General features: G+C 36.2%; 1 protein-coding gene across 4 annotated transcripts in view; it reads left to right on the forward strand.

The window, feature by feature from the left end:
- GLMN (glomulin, FKBP associated protein) overlaps nucleotides 1-18,192 on the forward strand; it is a 59,413-nt gene extending 41,221 nt beyond the window's left edge. For 2 of the 4 annotated variants that reach the window (XM_033199731.1, XM_033199732.1), the window contains exons 15-19: nucleotides 372-481; nucleotides 1,186-1,249; nucleotides 16,633-16,744; nucleotides 17,472-17,554; nucleotides 17,953-18,188. In XM_033199731.1, the coding sequence (XP_033055622.1) occupies nucleotides 372-481; nucleotides 1,186-1,249; nucleotides 16,633-16,744; nucleotides 17,472-17,554; nucleotides 17,953-18,069 (486 nt within the window). In that variant the 3' untranslated portion in view covers nucleotides 18,070-18,188. Of the gene's footprint in view, nucleotides 1-371; nucleotides 482-1,185; nucleotides 1,276-16,632; nucleotides 16,745-17,471; nucleotides 17,555-17,952 lie in introns of all 4 variants that reach the window. The other 2 variants (XR_004434339.1, XM_033199733.1) reach the window with 2 other exon arrangements.
- The last annotated feature ends 41 nt before the right edge of the window (nucleotides 18,193-18,233 follow it).

The raw sequence follows: 18,233 nt of genomic DNA on the forward strand, positions 1-18,233 counted from the left end.
AGTGATCCACCTGCCTTGGCCTCCCAAAATGCTGGGATTACAGGTGTGAGTCATCACTCTGGGCCTCTTTGAGCTGATATTGTGGCTTATTTTTGTTTTGTTATATGCTTCTGAAAAATGAATGGAAACTTAAGTCTCTTCTGTTTGTGAGTACTCAGTAATTCTAAATGGGAAACAGAGTGACCAGTGTTCTCAAACTGGTGGGGTTTGTTCCTGGTGTCTGGAAAGTGAATGAAAGTATGGAAATTAAAGTTAAAAAATATATTTTAAATGTGCAATTCTTTATTTTTGTAGTGTCAAGGTATTAGAAAAACACATGAATTATCAAGCTATTATTTAAAGACTTTCTCAATTTTTCATTTGTTTTTCAGAGAACACATAACAACAAATGGTTTACAGGACCGCAGCTGGTGTCCCTTCTTGATTTGGTACTTTTTCTTCCAGAGGGTGCGGAAACAGATTTACTGCAAAACTCAGATAGGTGAGGTGACCATTACTGAAATTCACATAGTGAATTCAGAATAAAATGGGAAACATCTGCTTAGGGAACCTAAAGTAATAAAATGTCTTTTCCTGTGATCTTATGATTTATGGCTAATTCATTAAGTTGCATAAAGATTTTTTCATATATAAGTGATCTGATAATGTGTGGAAACAAAATAAAAAGCTCCTCTTTCTAGGTGAATGACCAACACCAGGATTTGATAGCTTTTATGTACCCAGCATTCCACAGAAATTTGCAACGACAGCATTTGTGACTTAAAACTAAAAATCTGTGTATGTAATTTATGCGTTTAGATTTTGTTGTTTTATTGTTTTCCAGGTCATTTTTTTTTTTCATATAGAACATATAATTTCAGTTTCAGTATACTGGAATGGATATTGAGAAATGGTTAAAAGCATTTAAAAAGGAATCTTAAAATTCAGAAAGCAAGAGATGATGCTCTCAAATACTAAAGATAACGCTTTTTTAAAACAAGGATAATAATTTTCACAATTGTATGATTTGAACTTCAATGGAAAATAAGAGTGATAAGTTATTACTACTCAAAAAGATATTAATGGAAATAGTTTCTATTGGCAAACCTAATTATAAAAATATGCCCAAAGTTTTAGCTTATTAATTGAGATTTCTGTTGACTACATAAAACCATACTGTAAGTAACATATATTTTCAATTAACAGGATTATGGCTTCATTAAATTTATTGAGGTATTTGGTTATCAAAGATAATGAAAATGACAATCAAGTAAGTGGAGTATTTGAAAACAAACTGTGAGTATATTCAAAAGGCATAAAGAATGTTTCAGATATTCAGTACCTAAAGCCAATATTTAATATCTTACCGAGCTATAAAGGCCAGGAAGAGTTCCAACAATTATTCTGAAACCTGAAGTTAATTCCCAGGAGCATTTACCACCCCACATCCAGCTTTCCTTTCCTTTCCATTTCCTATTGTATGTCTGTTTTCTTGCTGAAAGCACTTAGTTCTGTTGGGTAGATAAGTTGCAGGTCCTAAGTCAACTCACCTTGTGGAGCTCAATGTACATATGGGTGTCTTGTTCAGTTTCCTCCACCTCTAGCTCATGAGCTATATAAAATCATCTGATATTTTAATATTGCCTCATCAGACATGACAAATTGAGGCATTTTCAGCACTAAAACAGAATAGCACTTTTTAAATGTTTAGGAAGTTGGATTTTTTAAAAATAGCACATCATTAGAAGTATTCAATAAATAGAAAACGATTTGAGGGAGATTTGTCATACAGTAAAATTATATTTGCTTTTTATCTTCTCTTTCTATCTTTTCTGATAATTGCTTTCCCTAGATGTGTCACCTCTATTAGCTAGAACTGCCTGAATCGTGTTGTTAATTGGTTTTTTTTTTTTTTTAGTAATTGATTTTTATATGAAGATGCCAAAGAAAAAATTTTTTTTAATTAGGTAAATTGTGATTTGGGATGAAAGTTTATGAGGAAAGTAGCAGTCTCTTTCCTTCCTGACAGATCTACAGTAGATTCAGTGATTTGACCCCCTGTTCATCCCTCTTCAGCTGAAAATAGCTATTTGCCATCATTGACTAGTGCTTACTCTGTGTCGGGTGCTTTTTTTTTTTTTTTTTTAAACATTTTGTTGTGAACATTTTCAAATGTACAGCAAAGTTGAAAGAATTTTATAGTGGTCATTGGTTTACCCACCACCTAGAGTCTATGATTCTACTGTACTGACTTCATCATGTATCTATCACTCCACCCTCTGTCACTCCATCCGTCTATCTTATTTTTTGATGTGTTTCAAAGTAAACTGCAGACATCAGCATACTTTCTCCTAAATATTTCAGCATGTATTTCATTAAATTAAGTATTTGTCTGTAGTTTTTCTTTGAGGTAAAATTTACGTAATGAAATGTTCAAATTTTAAGTGTATATTCACTGAATTTCAACTAATGCATAGATCTATATTACTAAAACCCATATCAATATAGAACATTTCCAGCATCACAAGAGGTTCCTCATGCCCCTTCCCAGTTAATTCTGACTTCATTGCTCCACTCACCCGTGTCAGGGACAACCACTATTCTGCCCAAGTGCTACATATCATTTATTCTTCAGAGAGGGTCTCGTTCTCTTGCCCAGGCTGGATTACAGTAGTATAATCATGGCTCACTGCAGCTTTGACCTCCTGGGCTCAAGAGATCCTCCCACCTCGGTCTCCCAAAGTGCTGGGGTAACTTCCAGGCATGAGCCACCATGGACAGCCAAGAAAAGGACTCTTTATTTTTTACTTTTCATAGATAACGTAGGTGAAAAAAGATCATTAACTTGCACAAGGGCAAACATCTGGAAAGTGGTAGAAATAGCTATGACCCCAGGCAGTGGCCAGAACTTTCTAAATCACAAACTAAATCCTGATTCCTGAAGGAGCTTGTGATAAAAATTGAAAAGCTACAATATAAAATTCAGCAGCAGTAGAGGCTCTGAGACTTCAGGAAGGTGGCCTTAGGGTAGGGTATAAGTTTTTATTTTTTTAGTAATCAAGAAAGGCTATACATACTTGAGAGATTATCTGACTTGCCTGACAAAAACAAAAGGAATCTTGTTGATTAGGATTGATAGATGTGTTAGATATGGAACACAGTAATACAAAGGCAGCAAATTGGTCTTTGCCTAGAGAGGGAAGACTTGAGAGCAGTTTAGCATTGTGCAGTGTCTGCTATACTATCCATAGATGATTCCTCACTTTTGTTTGGCATGTACATTTTCTGTTAAGGAAAAGGATACAGCCAGCCTGTAGGATTTTTTTTTTTTCTCAAAGAGACAGTGTCTCACTATATTGCCCAGGCTGGAGTACAGTGGCACAGTCACGGCTCACTGCAGCCTCAAACTCCCCAGCTTAAACAATCCTCCCACGTCAGCCTCCCAAAGTGCTGGGATTACAGGCACTTGTTTTTTTTCTTTTTTGAGACGGAGTCTCACTCTGTCGCCCAGGCTGGAGTGCAGTGGCACAATCTCTGCTCACTGCAATGTCCACCTCCTGGGTTGAAACGATTCTCCTGCCTCAGCCTCCCGAGTAAGTGGGGGACTACAGCCAGGCACCACCACACCAGCTGATTTTTGTATTTTTTACTAGAGATTGGGTCTCATCATGTTGCCCAGGCTGGTGTCAAACTTTTGACCTCAAGTGATTCTCCCTTCTCAGCTTCCCAAAGTGCTGGCATTACAGGTGTGCGCCACCACGCCCAGCCAACAGGCATCTCTTATTTAATGGTTTTTAACAACTTTTCTAAGTGATCAAATATTCCAAATTATTGCTTTATAAGTTACCATAAGAATTATACCAGGAAAATTAGCAAAAACCCAGTCCAAGCTGGCAACCTGGCATCTTTTAGGCTCGTAAGAGCCTGTCTATCTTGGAAACATTTCTCCTGAGTGCAATGACAATAGGTCGTGTGTATAATTGAGAGGCAAATATGTCTACTGTGGTTAATAAAAAATGAATGACAGTTTCTGAGTTTTGGGAAGATTTGGTCAAAGAAAAAACAAAATGGGCTGGGCGTGGTGGCTCACGCCTGTAATCCCAGCACTTTGAGAGGCCGAGGTGGGCGGATCACAAGGTCAGGAGATCGAGACCATCCTGGCTAACATGGTGAAACCCCTTCTCTACTAAAAATACAAAAAACTCAGCCGGGAGGCTAAAGCAGGAGAATGGCATGAACTGGGAGGTGGAGCTTGCAATGAACCGAGATCACGCCACCCCACTCCCCCAAGGGAACAGAGCAACACTCCATCTCAAAAAAAAAAAAAAAAAGATGGTCTGGTGATGCTGAAATATGGGGCATTTTATTCAAAAGGACTCCTACCAGTACCTATTTTTGAGCACTTAAGTGTGCTAAGAGGTTAATTAGATGAAAAGCAGACACACAGAAATATGAACAGGAAGATTTCAGAGAATCACATTCAAATACAAAGACAACAAAGTGATTCATAATTGAATAATAATCCATTTCTTTTCTTGCTATTTTGGGTTACTGTCAACTGACGTACTCTCTTCAGAAGCCATCCTTCCTCACCCTGCTATTTCATGCCTCTTGTATCTCCTTGCTCAAGTTTCAGGCACCTTCTCTTACTCTTGAATTTCACATAACTTTTCTTGAATATTATAGTACAAACATGCTCCCATCTTTACTAGTAAAACCACCTTAGTTTTTATACCAAATATTATCTATTTGGTGAGTATCTTTAAATAAGTATTAGTTGTTTTGAATTACAATAATTTATTCTAATACATATCTCATAATCATGTTATCCCTTACCTTCTGTCCTATGTACTCACATCCTTTCCCATCCATCTGTTCACTCATCTTTTTTTCTAAAAAAGTTTGTAATCATAATATGTAGAATGAAAGCTGGGACAAGGGAAACAATGAGATAGCAAAGTCCACAGGTAAGTATCAGGAATTTTAAAATTGAATTGTTTAATGCGTGTGTGCTTTTCATGTAGGAAAAAACCTATATCTTGTATAATAAATACACATACATAAAATTCTATATAATCCATATGTTGGGTGCTCATTTAAGTTTTTTTTTTTTTTTTTTAATTAAGTTCTGGGATACATGTGCAGAACGTGCAGGTTTGTTACATAGGTATACACGTGCCATGGTGGTTTGCTGCACCCATCAACCCGTCATCTATGTTAGGTATTTCTCCTAATGCTATCCCTCCCCTATCACCCGAGCCCTGACAGGCCCCAGTGTGTGATATTCCCCACCCTGTGTCCCTGTATTCTCATTGTTCAACTCCCACTTATGAGTGAGAACATGTGGTGGTTGATTTTCTGTTCCTGTGTTAGTTTGCTGAGAATGATGGTTTCTAGCTTCATCTGTGTCCCTGCAAAGGACATGAACTCATCCTTTTTTATGGCTGCATAGTATTCCATGGTGTATATGTGCCACATTTTCTTCATCCAGTCTATCATTGATGGGCATATGGGTTGGTTCCAAGTCTTTGCTATTGTGAATAGTGCTACAGTAAACATACATGTGCATGTGTCTTTATAGTAGAATGATTTATAATTCTTTGGGTATATACCCAGTAATGGGTTACTGGGTCAAATGGTACTTCTGGTTCTAGATCCTTGAGGAATCACCACATTGACTTCCACAATGCTTGAACTAATTTACACTCCCACCAACAGTGTAAAAGCGTGCCTATTTCTCCATATCCTCTCCAGCAGCTGTTGTTTCCTGACTTTTTAATGATCGCCATTCTAACTAGTGTGAGATGGTATCTCATTGTGGTTTTGATTTGCATTTCTCTAATGAGCAGTGATAATGAGCTTTTTTTCATGTTTGTTGGCCACATAAATATCTTTTTTTGAGAAGTGTCTGTTCATATCCTTTGCACACTTTTTGATGGGGTTTTTTTTTCTTATAAATTTGTTTACGTTCCTTGTAGATTCTGGATATTAGCCCTTTGTCTGATGGATAGATTGCAAACATTTTCTCCCATTCTGTAGGTTGCCTGTTCACTCTGATGATAGTTTCTTTTGTTGTGCAGAAGCTCTTTAGTTTAATTAGATCCCATTTGTCTGTTTTGGCTTTTGTTACCATTTCTTTTGGTGTTTTAGTCATGAAGTCTTTGCCCATGTCTATGTCCTGAATGGTATTACCTGGGTTTTCTTCTAGGGTTTTTATGGTTTTAAGTTTTACATTTAAGTCTTTAATCCATCTCAAGTTAAATTTTGTATAGGGTGTAAGGAAGGGGTCCAGTTTCAGTTTTCTGCATATGGCTAGCCAGTTTTCCCAACACTATTTATTAAATAGGGAATCCTTTCCCCATTGCTTGTTTTTGTCAGGTTTGTCTAAGTCTCTGTAGGTCTCTAAGAACTTGCTTTATGAATCTGGGTGTTCCTGTATTAGGTGCACATATATTTAGGATAGTTAGCTCTTCTTGTTGCATTGATCCCTTTAACATTATGTAATGCCCTTCTGTGTCTTTTTTGATCTTTGATGAATCTAGATCTTTAAATGTTAAAACCTTAGCTGTTTTCAATGGCAACAGCCCATAATCATAAAACTTCGGGTAATAAAAACACATGCCAAAAGTAGGCTAAAGAAATTTTTTACATATTCTGTTTGGCATAATTCCACAAATTTTTCAGATGATAAACTGTAATATTTTTAGAAGCATGTAGGAGTGAAGAAGCTGTGAGAATATTTTTTCTCTTTCTCATGTTAAGGTTACCAGATCTTTTTTAAAGAAATAATAAATACTACAAACAAATCACATTTTCAGATTTCTTAAAATCTTTCAACATCTAGAAAAAGTAAATTAAGAGTCTTAAAATAGTTGTAATAATTAAGCATTTGTAATGTTCACAAATAACCTGCTTTTAATTTCATACCCAAAGAGGCTCACTGATGTAACAGTTCTGAAATCTTTCCAGTTCTAAGGCTTAAAACTATACATTTCAAAATTCACTGTAGCATATCTCACAAAAGGAAGACTAGGCAGTTCTGCACTAAAGTGAAATTTACTGCCAGAACAGTTAGGAACCCTGCAAAGAATACAGTCAATGATGGTAATGAAGAAATAAAAAGACATGAACAAGACCCAGGTTTCTCCTTTCTTCTAATTCGTATAGAAGTCATCCGGCTCTGCAAATATTTCATGGATATGTTTTATCTTAGAGAAACGAACAACTTACGCAATATGCCCCTGTAACAAACCTGCACCCCTGAATCTTAAATAGAAATGGAAATTGAAAAAAAACTTAAGCTCTAGATTCCTTACCAATGAATGATTATAAAACTGTACCATTGTAATCCCAGCACTTTGGGAGGCCGAGGCAGGCAGATCACCTGAGGTTAGGAGTTTGAGACCAGCCAGTCCAACATGGCAAAACCCCATCTCTACTAAAAATAGAAAAAAATTAGCTGGGCAGGGTGGCAGGCGCTTGTAATCCCAGCTACTCTGGAGGCTGAGGCAGAAGAATTGCTTGAACCCGGGAGGTGGAGGTTGCAGTGAGCTCAGATCGTGCCTCTGCACTCCAGCCTGGGCAACAGAGCAAGACAACTTCAAAAACAAAACAAAACAAAACAAAATCATTTTGGGAATCAGTTCCATTACTAAGTAAAACTGAAAGGATGAAAGAAAATAACTTTCAACTTAGAACAACTTTTATAAAAGGAAAGATTTTCATGGATACAAATTCTTTGGTTATATTTTTGCAAATATTCCAGCTGTGGCTTGTGTTTTAATAGTATTTTTCAAAGAACAGAAATTTTAATATTTATGGAGTCCAACTTATCAGTTTTATTCTTTTATGATTATTTATGGGTTCTAAGAAATCTTTAACCTGGATCACAAAGATAATTTATTTTATTATACTTTAAGTTCTAGGGTACATGTGCACAACATGCAGGTTTGTTACATATGTATACATGAGCCACGTTGGTGTGCTGCACCCATTAACTCGTCATTTACATTAGGTATATCTCCTAATGCTATCCCTCCCCCCTTCCCCCTCCCCACAATAGAACCCGGTGTGTGATGTTCCCCTTCCTGTGTCCAAGTGATCTCATTGTTCAGTTCCCACCTATGAGTGAGAACATGCGGTATTTGCTTTTCTGTTCTTGCGATAGTTTGCTGAGAATGATGGTTTCCAGCTGCATCCATGTCCCTACAAAGGACTCAAACTCATCCTTTTTTATGGCTGTATAGTATTCCATGGTATATATGTGCCACATTTTCTTAATCCAGTCTGTCACAGATGGACATTTGGGTTGATTCCAAGTCTTTGCTATTGTGAATAGTGCTGCAGTAAACATACGTGTGCATGTGTCTTTATAGCAGCATCACTTATAATCCTTTGGGTATATGCCCAGTAATGGGATGGCTGGGTCAAATGGTATTTCTAGTTCTAGATCCTTGAGGAATCGCCACATTGTTTTCCACAATGGTTGAACTAGTTTACAGTCCCACCAACAGTGTAAAAGTGTTCCTATTTCTCCACATCCTCTCCAGCACCTGTTGTTTCCTGACTTTTTAATGATTGCCACTCTAACTGGTGTGAGATAGTATCTCATTGTGGTTTTGATTTGCATTTCTCTGATGGCAAGTGATGATGAGCATTTTTTCATGTGTCTGTTGGCTGTATGAATATCTTCTTTTGAGAAGTGTCTGTTCATATCCTTTGCCCACTTTTTGATGGGGTTGTTTTTTTCTTGTAAATTTGATTGAGTTCTTTGTAGGTTCTGGATATTAGCCCTTTGTCAGATAAGTAGATTGCAAAAATTTTCTCCCGTTCTGTAGGTTGCCTGTTCACTCTGATGGTAGTTTCTTTTGCTGTGCAGAAGCTCTTTAATTAGATCTCATTTGTCAATTTTGGCTTTTGTGGCCATTGCTTTTGGTGTTTTAGACATGAAGTCCTTGCCCATGCCTATGTCCTGAATGGTATTACCTAGGTTTTCTTCTAGGGTTTTTATGATTTTAGGTCTGACATTTAAGTCTCTAATCCATCTTGAATTAATTTTCGTATAAGGAGTAAGGAAAGGATCCAGTTTCAGCTTTCTACTTATGGCTAGCCAATTTTCCCAGCACCATTTATTAAATAGGAAATCCTTTCCCCATTTCTTGTTTCTCTCAGGTTTGTCAAAGATCAGATGGCTGTAGATGTGTGGTATTATTTCTGAGGACTCTGTTCTGTTCCATTGGTCTATATCTCTGTTTTGGTACCAGTACCATGCTGTTTTGGTTACTGTAGCCTTGTAGTATAGTTTGAAGTCAGGTAGTGTGATGCCTCCAGCTTTGTTCTTTTGGCTTAGGATTGTCTTGGCAATGCGGGGTCTTTTTTGGTTCCATATGAACTTTAAAGCAGTTTTTTCCAATTCTGTGAAGAAAGTCATTGGTAGTTTGATGGGGATGGCATTGAATCTATAAATTACCGTGGGCAGTATGGCCATTTTCACAATATTGATTCTTCCTATCCATGAGCATGGTATATTCTTCCATTTGTTTGTGTCCTCTTTCATTTCACTGAGCAGTGGTTTGTAGTTCTCCTTGAAGAGGTCCTTTACATCCCTTGTAAGTTGGATTTGTAGGTATTTTACTTTCTTTGAAGCTATTGTGAAAGGGAGTTTATTCATGATTTGGCTCTCTGTTTGTCTGTTACTGGTGTATAAGAATGCTTGTGATTTTTGCACATTGATTTTGTATCTTGAGACTTTGCTGAAGTTGCTTATCAGCTTAAGGAGATTTCGGGCTGAGACAGTGGGGTTTTTTAAATATATAATCATGTCATCTGCAAACAGGGACAATTTGACTTCTTTTCCTAACTGGATACCCTTTATTTCTTTCTCTTGCCTGATTGCCTGGCCAGAACTTCCAACACTGTGTTGAATAGGAGTGGTGAGAGACGGCATCCCTGTCTTGTGCCAGTTTTCAAAGGGAATGCTTCCAGTTTTTGCCCATTCAGCATGATATTGGCTGTGGGTTTGTCATAAATAGCTCTTATTATTTTGAGATACATTCCATCAATACTGAATTTATTGAGAGTTTTTAGCATGAAGGGCTGTTGAATTTTGTCAAAGGCCTTTTCTGCATCTACTGAGATTATCATGTGGTTTTTGTCTTTGGTTCTGTTTATATGCTGGATTACATTTATTGATTTGCATATGTTGAACCAGCCTTGCATCCCAGGGATGAAGCCCACTTGATCATAGTGGATAAGCTTTTTGATGTGCTGTTGGATTCGGTTTGCCAGTATTTTATTGAGGATTTTTGCATCGATGTTCATCAGGGATATTGGTCTAAAATTCTCTTTTTTTGTTGTATCTCTGTCAGGCTTTGGTATCAGGATGATGTTGGCCTCGTAAAATGAGTTAGGAAGGATTCCCTCTTTTTCTATTGATTGGAATAGTTTCAAAAGGAATGGTACCAATTCCTCCTTGTACCTCTGGTAGAATTCGGCTGTGAATCTGTCTGGTCTTGGACTTTTTTTGGTTGGTAGGCTATTAATTTATTGCCTCAATTTTAGAGCCTGCTATTTGTCTATTCAGGGATTCAACTTCTTCCTGGTTTAGTCTTGGGAGAGTGTATGTGTCTAGGAATTTATCCATTTCTTCTAGGTTTTCTAGTTTATTTGCATAGAGGTGTTTATAGTATTCTCTGATGGTAGTTTGTATTTCTGTGGGGTCGGTGATGATATCCCCTTTATCATTTTTTATTGCGTCTATTTGATTAAATTGTCTCTCTTTCTTCTTCTTTAGTCTTGCTAGCAGTCTATCAATTTTGTTGATCTTTTCAAAATACCAGCTCCTGGATTCATTGATTCTTTGAAGGGTTTTTGTGTCTCTATCTCCTTCAGTTCTGCTCTGATCTTAGGTATTTCTTGCCTTGTGCTAGCTTTTGAATGTGTTTGCTCTTGTTTCTCTAGTTCTTTTAATTGTGTTGCTAGGGTGTCAATTTTAGATCTTTCCTGCTTTCTCTTGTGGGCATTTAGTGCTATAAATTTCCCTCTACACACTGCTTTAAATGTGTCCCAGAGATTCTGGTATGTTGTATCTTTGTTCTCATTGTTTTCAAAGAACATCTTTATTTCTGCCTTCATTTCGTTATGTACCCAGTAGTCATTCAGGAGCAGGTTGTTCAGTTTCCATGTAGTTTAGCAGTTTTGATTGAGTTTCTTAGTCCTGAGTTCTAATTTGATTGCACTGTGGTCTGAGAGACAGTTTGTTATAATTTCTGTTCTTTTACATTTGGTGAGGAGTGCTTTACTTCCAGCTATGTGGTCAGTTTTGGAATAAGTGTGATGTGGTGCTGAGAAGAATGTATATTCTGTTGATTTGGGGTGGAGAGTTCTATAGATGTCTATTAGGTCCACTTGGTGCAGAGCTGAGTTCAATTCTTGGATATCTTTGTTGACTTTCTGTCTCGTTGATCTGTCTAATGTTGACAGTGGGTTGTTGAAGTCTCCCATTATTATTGTATGGGAGTCTAAGTCTCTTTGTAAGTCTCTAAGGACTTGCTTTATGAATCTGGGTGCTCCTGTATTGGGTGCATATATATTTAGGATAGTTAGCTCTTCCTGATGAATTGATCCCTTTACCATTATGTAATGGCCTTCTTTGTCTCTTTTGATCTTTGATGGTTTAAAGTCTGTTTCATCAGAGACTAGGATTGCAACCCCTGCTTTTTTTATTCTCCATTTGCTTGGTAGATCTTCCTCCATCCCTTTATTTTGAGCCTATGTGTGTCTCTGCATGTGAGATGGGTCTCCTGAATACAGCAAACTGATAGGTCTTGACTCTTTATCCAATTTGATCCTGTCATTATGCTATTAGCTGGTTATTTTGCTCGCTAGTTGATGCAGTTTCTTCCTAGCATTGATGGACTTTACATTTTGACATGTTTTTGCAATGGCTGGTACCTGATGTTCCTCTCCATGTTTAGTGCTTCCTTTAGGAGCTCTTGTAGGGCAGGCCTGGTGGTGACAAAATCTCTAAGCATTTGCTTGTCTGTAAAGGATTTTATTTCTCCTTCACTTATGAAACTTAGTTTGGCTGGATATGAAATTCTGGGTTGAAAATTCTTTTCTTTAAGAATGTTAAATATTGGCCCCACTCTCTTCTGGCTTGTAGAGTTTCTGCTGAGAGATCTGCTGTTAGTCTGATGGGCTTCGCTTTGTGTGTAACCCGACCTTTCTCTCTGGCTGCCCTTAACATTTTTTCCTTCATTTCAGCTTTGGTGAATCTGACAATTATGTGTCTTGGAGTTGCTCTTCTCGAGGAGTATCTTTGTGGCGTTCTCTGTATTTCCTAAATTTGAATGTTGGCCTGCCTTCCTAGGTTGGGGAAGTTCTCCTGGATGATATCCTGCAGAGTGTTTTCCCACTTGGTTCCATTTTCCCCATCACTTTCAGGCACATCAGTCAGATGTAGATTTGGTCTTTTCACATAATCCCATATTTCTTGGAGGCTTTGTTCATTTCTTTCTTCTCTTTTTTCTCTACACTTCTCTTCTTGCTTCATTTCATTCATTTGATCTTCAATTGCTGATACTCTTTCTTCCAGATGATCGAGTTGGTTACTGAAGCTTGTGCATTTGTCATGTAGTTCTCATGTTATGGTTTTCATCTCTATCAGTTCTTTTGAGGACTTCTCTATATTGGTTATTCTAGTTAGCCATTCGTCAAATCTTTTTTCAAGGTTTTTAGTTTCTTTGTGCTGGTTACGTAGTTCCTCCTTTAGCTCTGAGAAGTTTGATCAACTGAAGCCTTCTTCTCTCAATTCGTCAAAGTCCTTCTCGGTCTAGCTTTGTTCCGTTGCTGGCGATGAGCTGCGTTCCTTTGGAGGGGGGGATGCGCTCTGATGTTTCGAATTTCCAGCTTTTCTGCACTGCTTTTTCCCCATCTTTGTGGTTTTATCTGCCTTTGGTCTTTGATGATGGTGACGTACTGATGGGGTTTTGGTGTGGGTGTCCTTTCTGTTAGTTTTCCTTCTAACAGTCAGGACCCTCAGCTGTAGGTCTGCTGGAGTTTGCTTGAGGTCCACTGCAGACCCTGTTTGGCTGGGTATCAGCAGCGGAGGCTCAGTTGAAAATGTAGAAATCACCCATCTTCTGTGTTGCTCACACTGGGAGCTGGAGGCTGGAGCTGTTCCTATTCAGGCATCTTGGGCACGCCCCCCCCAGAGATAATTTCTTGTAGCAATTGTATAGTTTTAGGTTTTACACTTACGTCAATGACCCATTTCAAGTAAATTTTGTATGTGATGTGAGATATGGGTTGAGAGATTTTTCTTCTTTTATTTTGACCTCAACACTATTTGTAGAAAAGGTTATCCTTAATTTACTGAATTATCTTGGCAACTTTGTCAAAAATCATAAGTATGGGTCTATTTTTGGACTCTATTCCATTTACCTATATATATTCTTTTACCAATACCACATTGTCTTGATTCCTTTATAGGAAGAAATTATTCTGTTTTATTCCTTTTTAGGAAGTCTTGAACTCAAGTAATGTGAGTCTGCCAACTTTGTTCTTTTTCAAAATTGTATTGGCTGTTTTTAAATCCTTTACCTTTTCTGTATAAATTTTAGAATTTTGTCAATTTCTTCCACGAATGGTTTTAATTCCACTTATGGCATTCTGGAAAAGGCAAAAATTACATTAACAAAAATCAGATTGCTGGTTGCTGGAGGTGGGAGGAAACTGACTACAAAGGGGCACAAAAATTTCTGGGTCATGGGAATGTCTTTACAGCAGCAGTGGTTACTTGACTTTATATCACTATATATCTTTGTCAAAGCTCAGAAGTGTATAGCTAGAAGGTTATATTTTACTGTATATAAACAATACCACAACAGACCTGACTTTGAAAAATAAAAAGAACCAGACTCAATAGTGAATTACTGAAATTATTACATCATGAGCAGTCAAGCACACTCATTTATTATATAAAAATCTGTCTGATATTTATTTTTGAATCGCTTATTCTCCATTTTTCTACATTAAAGTATTAAGATTAAATGTGTTATGTGGAAAGGATTTGAGGGAAAACTTTTATTTCAACTATATAAATAAATGTGTGTTAAGTTGTAATGTAAAACCTGTTTTTTACTGAGTGTCATGGCAAAAATAATTTGAAAAACAGTATCCTGTGGGAATAGGAAAACATACAGCAATGTAAATGCTGCATTATTTTGAAATACTAAAAACTTAGTAACATAAATTCCATATAATGGAATGTATATGCAGCAATTAAAATGAAATTAGAGCTACAACATAAATAACTCAAAAACTTAAGATTGACAAAAAGGAAGCTGAAGCAGGTTATATACAGTATGGTATCATTTATGTGCTTTTAAACATGAAAAATTAAGTGATACATTAGGAATGCAAAACATTCAAGTTTTAGCTAATGGCTGCCTCTTGAATAAAGGGGATTCCAGCCATATCTAGTATTTTATTTATTTTTGAAAAGTAAATATAATAAAATGTTTCCTTTTGTCAAAGCTAGGTGTTTTCTCCATACTCTTTATGTTCAAATGTGCTTTAGTGGGTAAGAGTGAGTCATCAGTAACCTAGTCTTGAAAGCCATTGGTTGCAGTGAGTTCTGCCTATAAACCCAGAGGTGAATGCAAAGTAAAAGGTAAAAAAAAAGTTGGGGAGCAGGGAATACAAAATGGTGAAGAAAAGGCTGGACGTAAATAGGAATAAAAGCCTGTTATTTGCAGCAACGTGGATGGACCTACATGTCATTATGTTGAAATATGCCAGGCCCAGAAAGACAGTATCACATATTCTCACATGTGTAAGCTCACAAATTGATGTCGTGGATACAGAATATAGAATGATATCAGAGTGTGAGCATGGGAGGGGAAAATGTAGAGAAGCTGGTGAATGGGCACAAACAGAGTTAGATAAAAGACAAGCTGTATTGCTTGATAGCACATTAGAGTGACTATAATTAGCAACAATATATTGTATATTTCAGTGTAGCTAGAAGAGAGGACATGAAATGTTACCAACCCATAGAAATGATGAATACTCAAGAGGATGGATACCCCAAATACTGGCTTTATTATTATATATTTTATGCATGTAACAAATACATGTACCCATAAATATGTAAAATATGTATCAGTAAAAGAAAAAGGCTAGATAGAGGTAAAAATAGGAGAAATGAGAGCAGTGGGTACACATAAGAGTAATATGCTTGTTATACTTTGTGACTACACTGGTTAAGGAAATTCCTGCTGCATATAACCCAAATTTGCCATGAGAGGTTAAGAAAACTTTCCACTTAACAATTTAAAAATTATACAACTAAAACATCCATTATTTAAAAATCAAGACAAAAAAAGAATAGTAATCAAAATTACACCATTGTTGATATACTGTATTCCCTCCTAGGTTTTGTGTTAATACATCTGTACATTTTTTTTTAAAAAAAGAAAAAGAGATCATACTAAAAGAATCACACTGTTTTATAACCTTTTTTCCCATTCACCAATATGTACTGAAAAACAGTACTTTAATGACTGTATAGTTTTTCCATTATGTTAATGTGTCAATTTACTATGAACTGCCTGTCATGAGTTATTTTAATTCTAATGTTTCACTACTTAAACATTTTTAAAAACATCTGCAGTAGAATTATAACATCCATCTTTATTTCCCCAAGATAAGTTTGTAGATGCTGAGTGAAAAGGTATGCATATTTTTGAGGGTTTTAGATCCTCTCTAGAATTCTACTTTTCCTGTTAGTATAGGAGAAATAAGAAAAGATGACTGAAATGAAAAGTATATATATGAGACATCAGTTATTCAGCATAGACGTGTAGATTTTATTTGGAATGCTACAAGTAACATGTTATATACTACTTGGGTCAAAATAAGCTCATTACACAATAGGTTATCAAGTAGTTCATTATTCTAGTTAAGGATAAATTGGGTCCCTAAGTTTCCCTTTTTTATCTAAGACATTTTCCTTTGTAAAGAGTACCTGGAAACTCGGAAGTACCAATGGATTTTCTTTTCTCTATTTTTTAAAATAAAATTAAGACTTCATGACTCCTCTCCTTTAAGTACTGTAAGAGAAAATGCTCTTAAGATACGTGACAAAATAAGCTGTCCTCAACAGATAAAATCTTCACCTACTTTGGTCACCAAGGAGGTTCAGATTAGCTGGGTATTAGAAAAGTTTCCATCAGTAGGAAAGGGGGAAAGCATCCTCTAGAACTAGATCCGTGGTGAGGTATCAATTGAAAGGTCATACATGGGATGAAGGCATAAATAAGGTAGAATCGTTGTGGGGATGGCTCATAGAGGAAGAGATGTCTGTGAATTTATTTTCAAATAATTTTCTCATAAATAAAACTTAACAAGTTAACAGATCTCAAAACCAGGAGCTATCCAAATGGGGCAGTGATAAGCGTAGTGCCCCAAGTACATTTTTTTTTTTTATTGGTATTCACATAACTAGATACGGTAATAAATGTAAATAGTGAAGTCCACTGTGAAAAGGACCATGTTTCATTTTTTATTTTGCGAGCTTTTAACACGTTTAATAGTAGTAGGCAGTCAATCATTGTTGAACTAAATAACTCATTCTTTTATTCTTAACAGACTGGATTATGGACAGAACTTGGAAATATTGAGAATAATTTCTTAAAGCCACTTCATATAGGACTTAATATGTCAAAAGCACATTATGAAGCAGAAATTAAAAATAGCCAAGGTTGGTAATGTGCAATTTTGTTTTCAGTTAGGTATAAAAAGTAGTCCAATTTTGCAACTGTCATATTCAAATTTAAGAACTTTTAAAAAATCTTATACTTGTTTAGAGACTGTAACAGCTAAGCCATTTTATTTATAGTCAAAATTCTTAGCAGATCTATAAACTAATTTACCTAAAATCAGGTTAATGAAGACTTAAACCAAATTAAAGCATATATTTTAAAGCCTCAAGCTCTAAGAATCTGTATTACAGCTATTTCCATTTGGGTAGCATTCCTTTGGTATTGCATTTCACCCTCAAGTAAATCCATACAAATTATGAAAAAAATCTTAGATCCAGAATTTTTTAAGTCAACAATTCTATAACAATCATGTGATCTCTTCTGTGTATCTGTGATGGTGCTTTTATAGGCATTTCCAGAAATTGTCTTTTTTAGTATAATGGCTATAATTGATTATATACTAAAGAAAATAGTTTCATGAATCCTATACATGCCAAAATAATGCTATTTATCTAAAGAAGCATTAATTCACATGTTGCAAAATTTTGATAGTTCGTTCTATTTGCTTATAGCTTAAGTATACCCTGAGCTGTTAAACAGTGGACTTAATTTTTACAAATAACTGACACGTTTAGTTTTAAGTTAGTGAATGATGAAAGTAGCTTATACATTTGTTAATATGAGAGTTTTTTAAGTGTCACACATGATTTTTTTCTTTTCTTACAGAGGCCCAGAAATCTAAAGATCTTTGTTCTATAACTGTAGGTGGAGAAGAGATCCCTAATATGCCTCCTGAAATGCAGCTTAAGGTGATCTGAAATTTTCTTTCCTTTTTCTTTAGAAACAGGATCTTGCTGTCTTGCCCAAGCTGGAGTGCAGTGGCATGATTGTGGCTCACTGCAGCTTCAACTCCCTGGGCTCAAGTGATCCTCCCACCTCAGACTCCCGATTAGCCAGGACTGCAGGTGCACACCACCATGCCTGGCTAATTTTTAGTAGAGATAGGGTCTCCCACTCCTGGCCTCTAGTAATCCTCCTCAGCCTCCCAAAGCAGAGAAATTACAGGTGTGAACCACTGTACCTGGTCTTAAATATTCCTAAGCTACCTCCAGCTGAAATCTTTGCTTTGTTTGGCTTTAAAGGCAGCATTAATAACATTACTTTTTAAAGGCAGCATTAATAACATTACTTTTTCTTGGCATTGCAGGTCCTACATTCAGCTCTTTTCACATTTGATTTGATTGAAAGTGTTCTAGCTCGAGTGGAAGAACTCATTGAAATAAAAACAAAGTCTACCTCTGAAGAAAATATTGGGATAAAGTGAAAGTTCCACTTTCTAAATAAAAACTAATAAAATAGAGTATTTTCCATTATGATTTAATACCATTATAAAAATTTTTCTGTAAAAATTTACTGCTTGAAAAATAAATGTAGCTTCTCTCACTTATCAATTTCTATAATGATACACTATAGAAGTTTTTTCATTGT

The sequence above is a fragment of the Trachypithecus francoisi genome, unplaced genomic scaffold, assembly GCF_009764315.1.
Source record: "Trachypithecus francoisi isolate TF-2019V2 unplaced genomic scaffold, Tfra_2.0 Lachesis_group5, whole genome shotgun sequence".
In the NCBI taxonomy this organism is placed as follows: Eukaryota; Metazoa; Chordata; class Mammalia; order Primates; family Cercopithecidae; genus Trachypithecus; species Trachypithecus francoisi.